At 37.1% G+C, this 13654-nt stretch overlaps 1 protein-coding gene across 1 annotated transcript in view; it reads right to left on the reverse strand.

Annotated features, from left to right (window-relative positions):
• The window catches only part of Dnah14 (dynein axonemal heavy chain 14), a 279653-nt gene that overhangs the window by 77179 nt on the left and 188820 nt on the right, over positions 1–13654 (reverse strand). Inside the window, exons 42-47 of the mRNA XM_074044804.1 lie at positions 11365–11487; positions 8684–8836; positions 7343–7475; positions 4790–4851; positions 3773–3957; positions 1862–1990 (exon numbers count right to left, since the gene is read on the reverse strand). Coding sequence (XP_073900905.1) covers positions 1862–1990; positions 3773–3957; positions 4790–4851; positions 7343–7475; positions 8684–8836; positions 11365–11487 — 785 coding nt within the window. The remainder of the gene's footprint in view (positions 1–1861; positions 1991–3772; positions 3958–4789; positions 4852–7342; positions 7476–8683; positions 8837–11364; positions 11488–13654) is intronic.

Below are 13654 nucleotides of genomic sequence, written 5' to 3' on the forward strand. Positions count from 1 at the left end.
CTTGTATACTGTTGGTGGAAATGTAAATTAGTATAGACATTAACAGTGTGGAGGTTCCTCAAAACACTCAAAATAAAGTTATCACATGTTCAAACAATCCCACTATTGAGTATGTATATTCAAAAAAATGAAATCAGCATGTCCATAAAGATATCCGCACTCCTATGTTTATCATAGCACTGTGATAACAAAGACGTGAAATCAAGTTAAATGCCCTGTCAGTACATCACTGGATGAAGAACATGCAGTGTACACACACGTGCACACACATATACACAGACGAATACTCTTCAGCCTTACAGAAGAAGGAAGTTCTATCATTGTTACATGGATGAAAGCTGAAGACTTTATGCTCAGTGACATATGCCAGGTACAGAAAGACAAAAATACTGCATGATCTCACTCACTTGTGGAATCTAAAAAAGGTGCTTTCATAAAAGCTGAGAGGGCAGCAGGGAGGGGTGAATGGGAGAGGTTAGACAACAGATAACAAAGTTACAGACAGCAGGAACAAGTTCTAAGTTTCTATTGCACAGTTAGTAATAATAGGCTGTACATTTCAAAATAGCTAGAAGAGAAGATATTGAATGTTTAACTAAAGAAATGATAAATGAGGCAACAAGTGCTAATTACCCAAATTTGACCATTACACGTTATATACATGTATCAAAACACCACACTGAACCCAACAAATATGTACAATTATCACAAGTGAATTAAAATAAAAAGCAATTATTGGAAAATGTGCAATATGTTATTGAGGCTAGCAATGAGGACTTTGGTGATGAGTGAGAAGTCATCATACCCAGGATTGGCCTGGGTAAGGAGACACTTGACTATTAATCTAACAATGGCTACTTGACTATCACATCGTCACAGCACTGTGCAGCTGGGTGGTCACACAAACAACCCAATCTACCCTCAGTGGGGTGCTTTGAGCAGCCTCGCTCCTGCCTGTGCCCAGGTCCAGGGCCACAGAGAGGAAGGTTGCCCTGGCTGTTTCCTGGTCAGTTCAGGAATTTGTTGGGGCTTTGCACTTTAGAACCCCTTTCCTGCCTTCTCTTTTTTCTGGTCTCCTGAACATTCTTTGAGGGCTGCATGTGGTTCTGACAGGCTGATATCTGAGCCCATGTCTCTTACAAACCACTGTGCCTCACTCAGAATTCTGGGCTTAAGTCTGTCCAGGACATCAAACTGTTTGTAATACAGCCATTTAATTGTACAGATGAGCAATCTGAAGCCCACGGAGTTGAGTGATAGAGTCAGTTTTGGAACACAAGACTTGTGATTTCTAGAGAAGGAACAAAATAGCGAGAAAGGTACATTTGAATATATATTTAAAAAATGTTAAACCATTCTGACTTGGTTCAATGCAACAAAAATTATCACACAGGAATGCCTCCTTGGAACTTTTTGACTTTGCAATATATCTGAAGTTCCTTGATCTATGTTCTTAAAAACATGCATGCTGAGTAGTGATATAGAGATTAAGGATGCATTTGGTAGGCCCCATTTTCAATAAATGCTGCTGCACCGAGAAGTTTGATTAACCATGGATACTGTTAATAATAGTAAACATTATTTGACTCAGAAATGAAGCCTTGAGGACATACTTAGATCTTTACCAAGTTTTGAACCTCTTAAAAAGGAGAGTTTCTATAAACCCTTGAGCCTGTTCTAAATCGCAAAGACATAATTGGCATGGTCAATTTAGGGTCTCAACTTTGTTTAGCAAGTCTATATGGCTGGACTTGAAGAATTTGAAAATTGACTACTCAACCCACTCAACATTATTATAAATATTTGATCTATTATTAAGTAACAATATTTAATACAAACAAAATCTTAGTATATACTGTACCTTCCATGTATTTCTTTCAGTATCATAAACCCCCCCCATGTCTAATAATTGTCTGATCAATTCCAGGGGTGGCTGGGCTCCATATATATCTGATATCGGCATATTCATATCATCAATAAATATTATAATCTTTAGGAAGACAAAATGTTTTAAAATACATTAATTCTTTAAATTATGAATCAGAAGTGTTAATTATGCTATGGTTTAATAACAAAATAATATCAAATAACACGTCTGTTTTCCTATTAAGAAACAGCAGACCAAATGTATTTTGAAGTTACTTAGTATTAAGTATTCAAAATAGCAGAAACTCTATTCACTCTTTGTAGACCTAGAGTAATTATGTCTGATAATGGTTACAAATGTATTTGATGCTGATAAGTAATCTAATTGTGACTTTTACAAAGGAATGTGCCAATTTATTAAGCACTTACCTCTTGAGTGCCTACTGTTGGCAGTTGTTTATTTCAGAAGCATCCTGGCTGGAAATAAGACCTGGAACTAGGTTTTAAAATTCTGCTGCAAATGGTGGCATGAACTATGAGCAGAAAATTCAGACACATCTCCAATTTTTAAACCTGTGCTACTTTGCACCTTTGAAAATATTATGCACTGAGGCACAGTGATGATGTGTAACAGACACTCAGATTGTGTTCATGCTTGTAAAATAAGTAACTAGTTAGAAAATACAATTATTATATTTACCTAATTACCCAATTTGTAACTGTCAATATCAGTTTTTATAAGACACTCAGTTTCCCCTCTTGTGTATTACAAGAGAAAAAGAATTTCTCTTGTTTTGTAATTTCTAATGTTGTGATTAGGTTTACCAATTATTGACCTTTTCAAAATTCTTAAAAGTTACCCATGTGGGCAAAGACCCAGTAAGTTCATCTACATATTCAGTTAAAATCAAGGACAGTCTGAGATGAGTAGTACTAGGAGGTAAGCACAGGGCTCTTCTGGGCCCATGCAATTTTCTTCCTCATGAACCTTGCAAGCCTGCTTTTATTTTTGCTGTTTATCTTACAAATTTATTCTTTTTATTGGGCCATACATATCCAAATAGAAAGATAAAAGGCAAGCAGATACAGGACATCACTTCGAGTGACAGAGAGTGAGGCACAGCCCGTCACAACTTCTGTAAAGGTTCCAGGGCAGAGTGTCTGCTTTGTCTCCAGATTTATCTAGAATGTGCTCTGGGCCAGGCTTCACCAAAAGCTCCCCTTGCACAGCTGCTATTCACAGCTGCTGCCTGGCTCTGTTCATGGGGGAGGGGGAGTTTCCATTGGAAGAAGTGTTGGGGGAGGGGAAAGTCGTGAGACAGGAGGACCTGCAAGAAATCACCCTTGGAAGTCTGCACCCCTTGCAAGCCTCTTGACCCTGATCTTATTTCACAGGACTGAACTGGAGTCAGAGATTGTAGATTTTAATTGCATCAGAGAATTCAGTTCAATAAGTGGACAGTTGATCCTATGCCAGGCAGACTGAGACTAAGGGTAGGGAACACCCAGTGGCATTCTGAGAAGTGGTTGTCCCTGGCTCCTCTCTTGACGCCTTTCCCTAGGTGTGGATTCTGCAAGTTTCTTTTACTCCTAGAGTCCCGGCCGTGGTCTCAGGAAGAACACACACTAGAGTGTACAGCAACAAAGCAACAGCACGCTCACTTTCAGATTCTTACCTCACACAGATTTCAGCTTCCAGCCTGAGTAATTCTCAGCTAGCATACCCCCCATGCTGGAGACTGAATTACAAAACTGCCTCAAAAACTGTCATCTCCATTGTAAATGTTTAGGGGTGTGAGTTATACGTATCTTTTCCTTTTTATTAGCATTAATTAAAACAATCAACTTATCACTTACGTAGTGTCAGCAGACAGCTTAGCAGGCATGGGGGTGGGGGTATGGCTACCTTGTTGTTTTTGGGTGCTCCAAGAGTATCTTTACTTCTTCTTATTAACTTCTTAAGAATCATTTCCTTTGTTTTAGCGGCTGTAATGTTGGTGTTAAAATTTATTGTAGAGACTACAATTCCTTTATTGTTATTATTTTTAAATGAACTTTTAACAGTTCCAGCTTCGAGCTTCTTAGTATTATCTATGATGCCAAGATGAAAAGGAAACAAATTTGTAACATTTAAAAAATATTTTTGCTTTATTTTAGGGTGTTAAGAAATTTAAAAACTACATAATTCTGTTATCTGTTGTCATTTTCAAGAAATTCCTCTGGGAGAAGGAAGACACCTCTGGAATACTCCTCCACAGAGCCTCTGTGAGCCATAAGGTGCACACGGGGAGGGCTCAGAGAGCCTTTTCCTCATGTGTGCACACAGACACAAACAACTCAAGGTCTGAAAGCTGCAGGCAGTGGCTTTACCAAGTATATCAAAATAGGGCACATTCTCCAAGTGAGGATCACTAGCGGGTTATGTGGGATGGTGCTACCACAACTCAAACATACATGTTTTCTGGCAGGATCTTATGGCCTGACTCCCCTCTTTTCTTTTGCTCACCACCTTGGGATGCCCAGGCATTCCTCCTTGAGAGGTGGGGCTGCTGCTCTCCAAACTACTGAGTCAGAACTTTCAATGATGGGATCCTGAAGTTCCAGGCATGTTTCTAGGGGATGGCCAGATTTGAGAGCCACAGAAGCATAACTCTCTCCTCCACTATATTTAAAGGTAGGAGGAATGACAGTAGGTCAGGTCAATCCAGACTGCGGCTGCAGCTCCACTGTGAGTACATGTCTGACCCTCTGCCATGGCAGTCTGCCTAGCGAGTAGGTGAGGGCACTTTGAGAGGTACTGGGTACTTCTCAGGACTTTTCACTGTAAATTGCCAAGTACGACCCTCACTCTGAGAGTTCTAAAAGTGAGAAATGACCTGAGTGGCTGTGATGGGAAAGCTGGAAGTGGTCCCACAATACCTACCCATAGTTCCGGCTGCTGTCTTGTGGGACTCAGAAATCAAGATGCTGATATTCTGCTTGAGACTATTGGAATCAAAAGATGTAAGGATCCAAAATTAGTTCATTTACCATTTCAGATGTATTAACAAGAAATAATGAAAGTAGCAGCATAAGGTTGGTTTTGCTTCTATCTCCCAAAAGAAAACAAATTTTATTTTTTTCTGTTCACATTCTTCTTATAACATTAGCATCACTATTAGAACTTATACTCAAATTTAATAAACATGGCTTAATTTTAAAAACAAATGGAAAATTCTTAGTATGCCAGGCTACTGGGCATTTTCTAAGGATGGGCAGCCATCACTTCCTCGTCCCTGTTTAAAGTGCATTTTTCCTTATGGGTCAATCACTAACAGACTCATGTGCCTTGATTTTATACTTTTTTCAGGTTAAAAAAATTTTGGCGGGGGGTGTTTGATTAAAAATAGTTGTCTTTTGCTGTTGTTAAAACCCATTTCGATTTAAATATTAAGATTTCATGCTTATTTTATCAGAATTACATTATTTGTGATAATTAAAGAATGATTTCCAATGTATTAAATGTTTCAAAAATTATTTCTTAAATTTTTAAAAAGGCCTTATTTAAGTACAGTAGGATTCAGTTATGAAATCTTTAGCATAAGATGAAGATGATGTTGACGTGGAAAAAAAGAAGTAGAGGAATCCATGAATTTCCTTCACTTGCCATGATCAGGTGCAAGGGTGGCCAACAAACAAACGTCAATGAGTGTGAGGTATCATATTGACACAACAAAGGACAAAACTATAGAACCATCCCAACAGATGCAGAAAAGGCACTCCACAGCATCTAATGCCATTTCATTATACAAACTCTCAAAAAATTAGGGAAGGAATGTACCTCAACATAATAAAAGTCATTTCCAAAAGCCCCCAGTCAGCATCATACTCAGGGGTGCAAAGTTGAAAGCATTTCCTCTGCAGCCAGGAGCAAGACCAGGATGCCATTGGTCAGGGCAATCAAAGAAGAAGAGAAAGAAAGACATCTGCGTAGGATGGAAGGAGTGGAATTATCTGTTTGCCAATGGCATGGATTTATATGTAGAAAACCCTAAGGACTCCATGAAAACATAAAAATTGCTGGAACTGACAAATGAATTCAGTGAAGTTGGAAAAAATAAAACCAAAGTACAAATCCAGTCAAGTATCTATACATGAACAAGAAACTATCTGAGTAAACAAAAGTAATCTCAGTTACAATGCCACTAAAAATAACTGAGCTAGGTGTGGTAGCACACATATAATCCCAGTTTCAGACCATCCTGGGCTATATAGCAAGACTCTGTCTCAAAAAACGGCCTGGAGTCAAGGCTCACATGGTAAAGTGCCTAACTAGCAAGTGCAAAGCCCTGAGTCCAAATCCCAATACTGCCAAACACACACACACACACACACACACACACACACACACACACACACTGATGGGCACTGGTGGCTCATGCCTGTAATCCTAGCTTCTTGAGGTTGGGAGTATTGAGGTTTGAGGCCAGCATGGGCAAAAAAGCTTGTGAGACCCTATGTTAGTGAAAAAAAGCTGGGCATATGGCACATGCCTGTCAATTCAGTGACCTGGGCAAAAAGCTAGACTCTATCTCCAAAATAAGCAGTGGTCTTAAAGATGTGACTCAAGTGGTAGAGCACCTGCTTAGCATGTGCTCAAACTCCAGTTCTGTCAAAAAGAACCAAACCAAACTAAACCAAACAAAACACCAAAAACTAAGGGTGCATACAAAGAGCAAGGCCCTGTGTTCAAGCTTCAATACTGATGTAGTAGTAAATTTAACCAGGAGGTAAAAAATCTGTTTATTGAAAACCATAAAGCATTGATGAAAGAAACTGAAGAAAACCCAAATAAATTGAAACATATTCTGTGTTCATAAAGCGGAAGAATTAACACTATTACAACATCCGTATTATCCAAAGTGTTCCACAAATTCAGTGCAATCCCTATCAAAACTCCAACGCTATTTTAATATGTGGAACCACAAAAGACTCCAAATAGCCTAGAAAGCTACAGCTAAGAGTAGAAGGTGCTCGCCAGGAGCTGACAGGGAGGTAGGGAGGATGGAGGACAGTTGGCCTAGGGAACAAGGTTTCAGCTAGACAGGAGGAATAAGATTTCAAAATTTACTGCATAGCATGGTGGCCAGAGTTATTAATGATGTATATTTTTTAAAAAGTAGATTTTAAGTGTTCTCACTACAAAAAAATGTTAAGTACGGAGATGATAGATATGTCAGTTAGCTGACAGTCATTCCATAATGCACACCTATATCAAAGCATATTACACTGCACAAATACATACAGCTATAATTTGTCAAGTAAACATGAGCAATTAAAGTAAGAGAGATTAGAAAAGCCATTTTCTTCTTATCTCCTTGTTTGAAAATTTCTGCATTTTATGTAACAATTTACTTTTTTTAAAAAGCCATGCCCACATATATTAATGAAAGCATTTTTATCAGACAAATAAAATTTAGAGTTTAATATATACAACCTTGACTTCTTAATTTCATTATGTAATAGGACTTCTCCTAAAATAGACCCGTATTTTACAGCAAATGCTTCCGGGCCCTCTAACTTCTCAAGCATTTGCTTAATGGTAGCAGTTTTCCCAACACCAGACTCTCCTAAGGGAGGAAAATACATTAGATTAGATTCAGATGCCAGGAAATGACATAGGCTAACATTAAAATGAACTAATAACATTTTCCTTCATTGTAAAAATGCGTAAAATGTTTTTGCTTTCCCCTTTTTTAAAAGTGAGAGAGGCTAAATGAAGCATTAATGTGAACCCGTCTCAAATTATTTGAATTATTTATGTCTCTTAAAAAAATGAGCACACCGTTATTTTTATCTAATGTTTACTGAAGCCCATTAAAAATGTTTTTAATTACAGCACACGAGAAATGCTATAAGAAATGAAATTCCTTGAATTTTCTTTTCTTGTCAGGGTCTTACTATGTAGCTCAGTAGTTTCTTTCTCTTGCCTCTGTCTCCTAAGCACTGGAGTTGTAAGTGTGCACCATCACACAGGACTCCTTAAAATTTTTGCCAATACAATCTGAAGGAGAAACTTGGTGGTAAACTTCTTATTGAAGCAGAACAGGGACTCATGATTTTATAATCCACTAAATAATAAAGTAGAAACAAGAACTTTCATAGGCTACATCAGAGGCAAGGTATGAGTTATCTGAGAGCTACACTGTTGGATTTCTTGAATATGGAATAGGAAAAGCCACAGTATTTGCCTCTGGTGAGGCAACGTGACACACGTTAGGTAATCAGGAAAGGTAACCAGTGGGCTGAAATAAATGTGGAGAAAGAGTAGGAGCTGTATTAAATTATCCCTTTGGGAATGGTAAAAGCTTGAAAAAAATTTTACATTGGGTTTAGGAATTTTGTGTGTAGATTTAATTAAACCAATCGGCACTACCACAAGTTGCCATTTAAAGACCTGAGCCCATAGACTGTGGAGATCAACCATTTAGTTATTGCCTTATTTAGTTTCATTGCCTTCAGGAGAAATTCTACTTCTAGAATTTCTCCTGAAGGCAATGAAAAGATGAAAAAGATTTATAAGTCCAAGCTGGGTGTGGTGGTGCACATTTGTCATCCCAACTCTCAGGAAACAAAGGCAAGATAGGATGTTCCAGAGTTCCAGGCCAGCCAACAAGACCCAAAGATTTATAATGTCCTGTTTTGCAAATGCAGGGAACTGGGCATTCATATACTGTTGGTGAGAACATAAATCAATAGTCACCAATTTTTTCCCACTTACCTATGGCTTCATCCTTCCTAGCTCTGAAATTCCCTTTCCATCACATATTTTTAGTACCTGTAAGAAGCACGGGGCAGGAGTTCTTTAGGAGAAGGCTCATGAGAAAAGCAAGGCATGTGGTATCTCTGGTGGCGGTGTGACTAACACAGCCTTCACACTCGGCCATCATGTGTTCACCAGGTCCCTGAAGGTTGGTCAGTAGTGATGTCCCTAAGTTCAAAAGCCTTTTAAGTTTCAAATGACCTAGAAGGAAATATTAACCTACTCTTCTAGTACTCAGTACTTTCTGATTCCATTTAATGAGTGTTTCTTAAGTTTGTTACCAGAGTTCCAGTGATGAACTTACATGGTGTTTCTAACTTTTTGTTATTATAGATGCATTTCAGTTTGTGTAATATAGACAGCATTTCACACATATGTGGAATAATTTCTTATAAATGGAATTTTGGGTGAACATTATCTGTGTCATCATATATAATTTATAATTTTGATGGACATTGACAAATTGCCCTCCAACATATGAAAGTCTATGTCTTTATATGTTTGCCACAGGTATCAAAGTTTTTGATCCTTGTCAAGGTTATAGGTACAAAAATTATACTCTAGTTTGCATTTCTCATATTGAGTCAGCACTTTTTATAGTTAGGGGTCATTTGTTTTTCTGTTAACCACTTATTCATACTCTTTATATTTATATTTATAGTTTAAGGTGAATCTTGAGTTTTACAGATTTTTTAGTATAACATCAGCAAATAACGAAAACTACCTCCAGGTCCTTGGTGGATGCCTTAGGTATCACCACCACCTCGGCAAATCCAGGACAAAGAAGGGGGAAAAGGAGAAGGACAAATGTAAGTTCCTTTCCTTTCATTGTACAACCAAGATTTTGCATGATTCACTTTTGTTCACCCTCTATTGCTTAGAATCTGGTCATATGGCCACACCTAGCTACAAGAGGGCTCAGCTGGATGATGCAGTGCCTAGATGAGTTGTTGTGTGTTGGTAGAGAGCCAGCAAACAGTAGAAGCAGTGACGAGTTGCAGCCTATGCCATACACCATATTAACAAGGGAAATGGACAATTTGATAAAGTGTTGTGCAATTGAGTCTTACATAATTATTATTTAACTCTCTCATCACTTCCTTTTATATTTTCCAACCTTGATACTGAAGAAGGAACCATTTATCACATGTTTCCCTGTGTCTTCACAAAATAAATAGGACATGTACATTGGGCAATTGCTTGGTTAATATGTCTGAAATGAATAAATGACTTACTGAATGCTGGTTGAGCCTCAAACCATATCTCCTGATAACAAACAATTAGGATTATTCTTTTAAAATAAAAGTACTATGATAAAAATTTTAATTATAAAAGGTGATTTCTGAAGCATCTAGGGTGCTCAGTCTGTCATATTGTGGTTTACCGCGGAAAAATGATATTGTGACATTTAAATCCCATTACAGATTTGGGTTGGAAATCCCTGTACATGCAATTAGGGTAAACTGCAATCAGAGGAAGCAATTTTTGAAATTCTTCAGAGGAAGAAGTTTTGGATTAGATTTGAGGAAAATAACTGGTTTCCCATAGAGGTATTATGCTAGGATGTTGAATTATTCACAAATGATATTTTGAATAACAGCAAAATGCTAAGCATAAAATGGCCTAATATTATCCCTAACATGAGGTACAATTTAGAAGTTTTAAAAAGTATGGCCATGTACTACTGTCTGCTATGACAAAATATTGTACAATATAACCTTGGTATTTCCAAGAACTTTTTTGGAGCTTTATGATTTTGACAACTGTTGTTGTTTTCTGTCAAAAACTCTTGAAACCAAAGTTTGAACTTCTTTGATAGGAGAAACCTTACTTTAAAGCAATTCAGTTCAGTTCAGTTTTCATTTATTACATTTTTTATGCACATGCTCCTCAATTTATGATGGGGGTTACATCTCAATAAGCCCACAGTAAACTGAGAAAGTTGCAAGTTGGAGGTATACTTAATATACCTAACCTCTTGAACATCCTAGCTTCCACACGGTACCCTGTAGAATGGGTTCTTCACCCTGCGGCCTTCATGGGGCTGCCTGGGAGCTGGGGCTCACTGCCCTGTGAGAGAGGATCTGACTGCTTACTGCTACCCTGGGAAAAAGACCCCGACTCGAAATTCAAAGTATGGCTTCTATTGAGTTGCTTTCATGTCATTGGACAGTCTGGATTTGCAAGAGCTCTAAAACAAACTTCATCATTAAGTTCTTGCCCTACCCTACCAAGCACTCAAAGAGCAACAGGTTTCTGCATCTTCTGTGATATGTAGAAGCAGAAGACTGAGAATAACACAGCTTAGCCTATATGTATATTTATGTCATCAATAATCAAATTATGACTATTCTTTTCTAATTGTTGGCTTCCTTTGTAGCCAAGTAAGACCTCACATACATGTTTTTCCTATTTTCAAAGTAGTTCTTTCAAAAATCACAGCTAATTAAAATAATAAATACTATCTTTAGTAAGACTTTCAGTGCACTGTAGTTTTACAATGTGCCTCTAACTCAACCAAATAAATACACTCAAAATTTCTCAGAAAGTAATAAACAAAGGCTATTTTTAAAGGCACATTTGGTAAACATAAATCAAAACTGGTCCTTTTACAAATTGAATATACTAATCCTTAAAATTAAGACTTCACTTTCATTTTAGAGACATTACAAGTATGATTCTTATAATATTCTTACCTCTTTGAATTAGTGAATGGACATTAGGAACTAAATCTGACCAAGGTATGAATTCACATTGCTGAATATCAACAAAATACCCAAAGACTGATCGCTCACCAATTGGTAGTTTGATACCTATAGCTGTAAATGGCAAACAAAAAACACCTAAGTAAGAAAGGGGCTCAATTAAGGAATGTTTTACTAATAATATGAACTTTACCTGAAGTATACCAAGGGAATATTCAACTATATAAAATAGGCCTATCTTTCCCCCCAATAATAAATAGTATAAATACAAACTTTTACTAATTTTTCATCCTTTTTATATTCAGAAGACAAGGTGAATTACTATTGGATATCCTGGAAACCTTACCCCAAAGCTCTTCCTATTGAATGTGTTGGATGCTAGTGACTATCAGTAGCGTACTGGGTGTGGTCAAGCCAATACACTGCAGAATCTTGAGACTTACTTGTGAATCATTTGCTTTTCTATTCTAAAAGTAATACATTTTGTTAGCAGAAAGTTCTGGAAAATACAGAATAATAAAAAGCAAGAAAATTTAGCCATGGCTCCACCATATGAAGATAATGTTGTTAATATTTAAATGGATAAATATACATGTATAACAACGCTAATATATGCATTATAAAATTTGGCCTATTTGATCTTTCAATTTCTGATAGAGCTATATTAAAAATCTCTTACTATGATTTTAGAATTGTTAGTTTTCTCCTGGAATTCCATTAGATTTTTTTATTAAAAGACTATGTTGCTATATCAAAAGAATCATACACCATGATCAAGTCAGTTTCATCTCAGGGATGCAGGGATGGTCCAACATATGCAAATCATTAAACATAATACAGCATAGTAACAGAAGCAAAGACAAAAACCACATAATCATCTCAATAGATGCAGAAAAAGCCTTTGGCAAAACTCAACATCCTTTCATGATGAAACTAGGAATAGAAAGAATGTACCTCAACCTAATAAAGAATTTTTGACAAGGCTATAGCCAACATCATACAAAATGGGGAAAATATGAAACCATTTCCTCTAAAGTTAGGAAAAAGACAAGATGTCCATTCTTCCCATTCTTACTCAATGTAGTCTAGGAATTCCTAGCCAGAGCAGTAAGATAGGAAGAAGAAATAAAATTAACTCAAATAGGAAAGGAAGTATCCCTACTTAAGATGACATGATCTTATACCTAAAAGACCTGGAAAATTCCACAAAAAAAAAAAAAAACCCTCCTAGATACCATAAATACCTTCAGCAAAGTAGTAGGATACAAAATCAATTTTCAAAACTCACTAGCCTTTCTATATACCAACAATAAACAGAGTGAGAAAGAATATAGGAAAACAATTCCATTTACAATAGCCTCAACAAAATAAAATACCTAGTTAGTGAAAGACCTCTACAATGAAAACTAAAAACCATTGAAGAAAGAAATCAAAGACTACAGAAGATGGAAGCATCTCCCATGCTCATGGATTGGCAGAATCAATATTGTGAAAATGGCTATATTACCAAAAGCAATCTACATGTTCCATGTACTCTCCATCTAAATTTCAATCACAGAGATGAATCATATTCATCACAGAGATTAAAAAAATCAATCCTAAAGTTCACATGGAAGCACAAAATACCACGTATAGTCATGGCATACTGAGTGAAAGGATCAACACTGGAGATACCACAATACCTGACTTCAAACTCTGCTACAGAGCCATAACAATAAAGACAGCATGGTACTGGAACAAAAACAGACATGAAGACCAGTGGAACAGAATAGAAGATTCAGATATGAATCCATGCAGCTACGCCCACCTGATTTTTGACAAAGGTGCCTAAAACATACGATGGAGAAAACACAGCCTCTTTAACAAATATTGCTGGGAAAATTGGGTATCTGCATGTAGAAGACTAAAACTAGATCCATGTCTTTCACCCTATACAAGGATCAAAGTTTTAAGACCTAAAACTTTGAAGTCAGTACAGGAAAGAGCAGGGAGTACTCTGGACCTAATAGGCATAGGCAATGACTTCCTCAGTACAGCTCAAATGGCTCAGCAACTAAGAGAAAGGATTGACATATGGGACTACAAGAAATTAAAGAGCTTCTACACAACAAAAGAAATGGTCACAAGATTAAAGAGGTCGCCTACAGAATGGAAGCAAATCCTTGCCAACTATACATCTGACAAGGGATTAATAACCAGAATATACAAGGTGCTCAAAAAACTAAGCTCCCCAAAAATCAATGACCCAATGAAGAAATGGACAAATGAACTGAACAGAGGT

Source organism: Castor canadensis, chromosome 11 (genome assembly GCF_047511655.1).
Source record: "Castor canadensis chromosome 11, mCasCan1.hap1v2, whole genome shotgun sequence".
Lineage (NCBI taxonomy): Eukaryota > Metazoa > Chordata > Mammalia > Rodentia > Castoridae > Castor > Castor canadensis.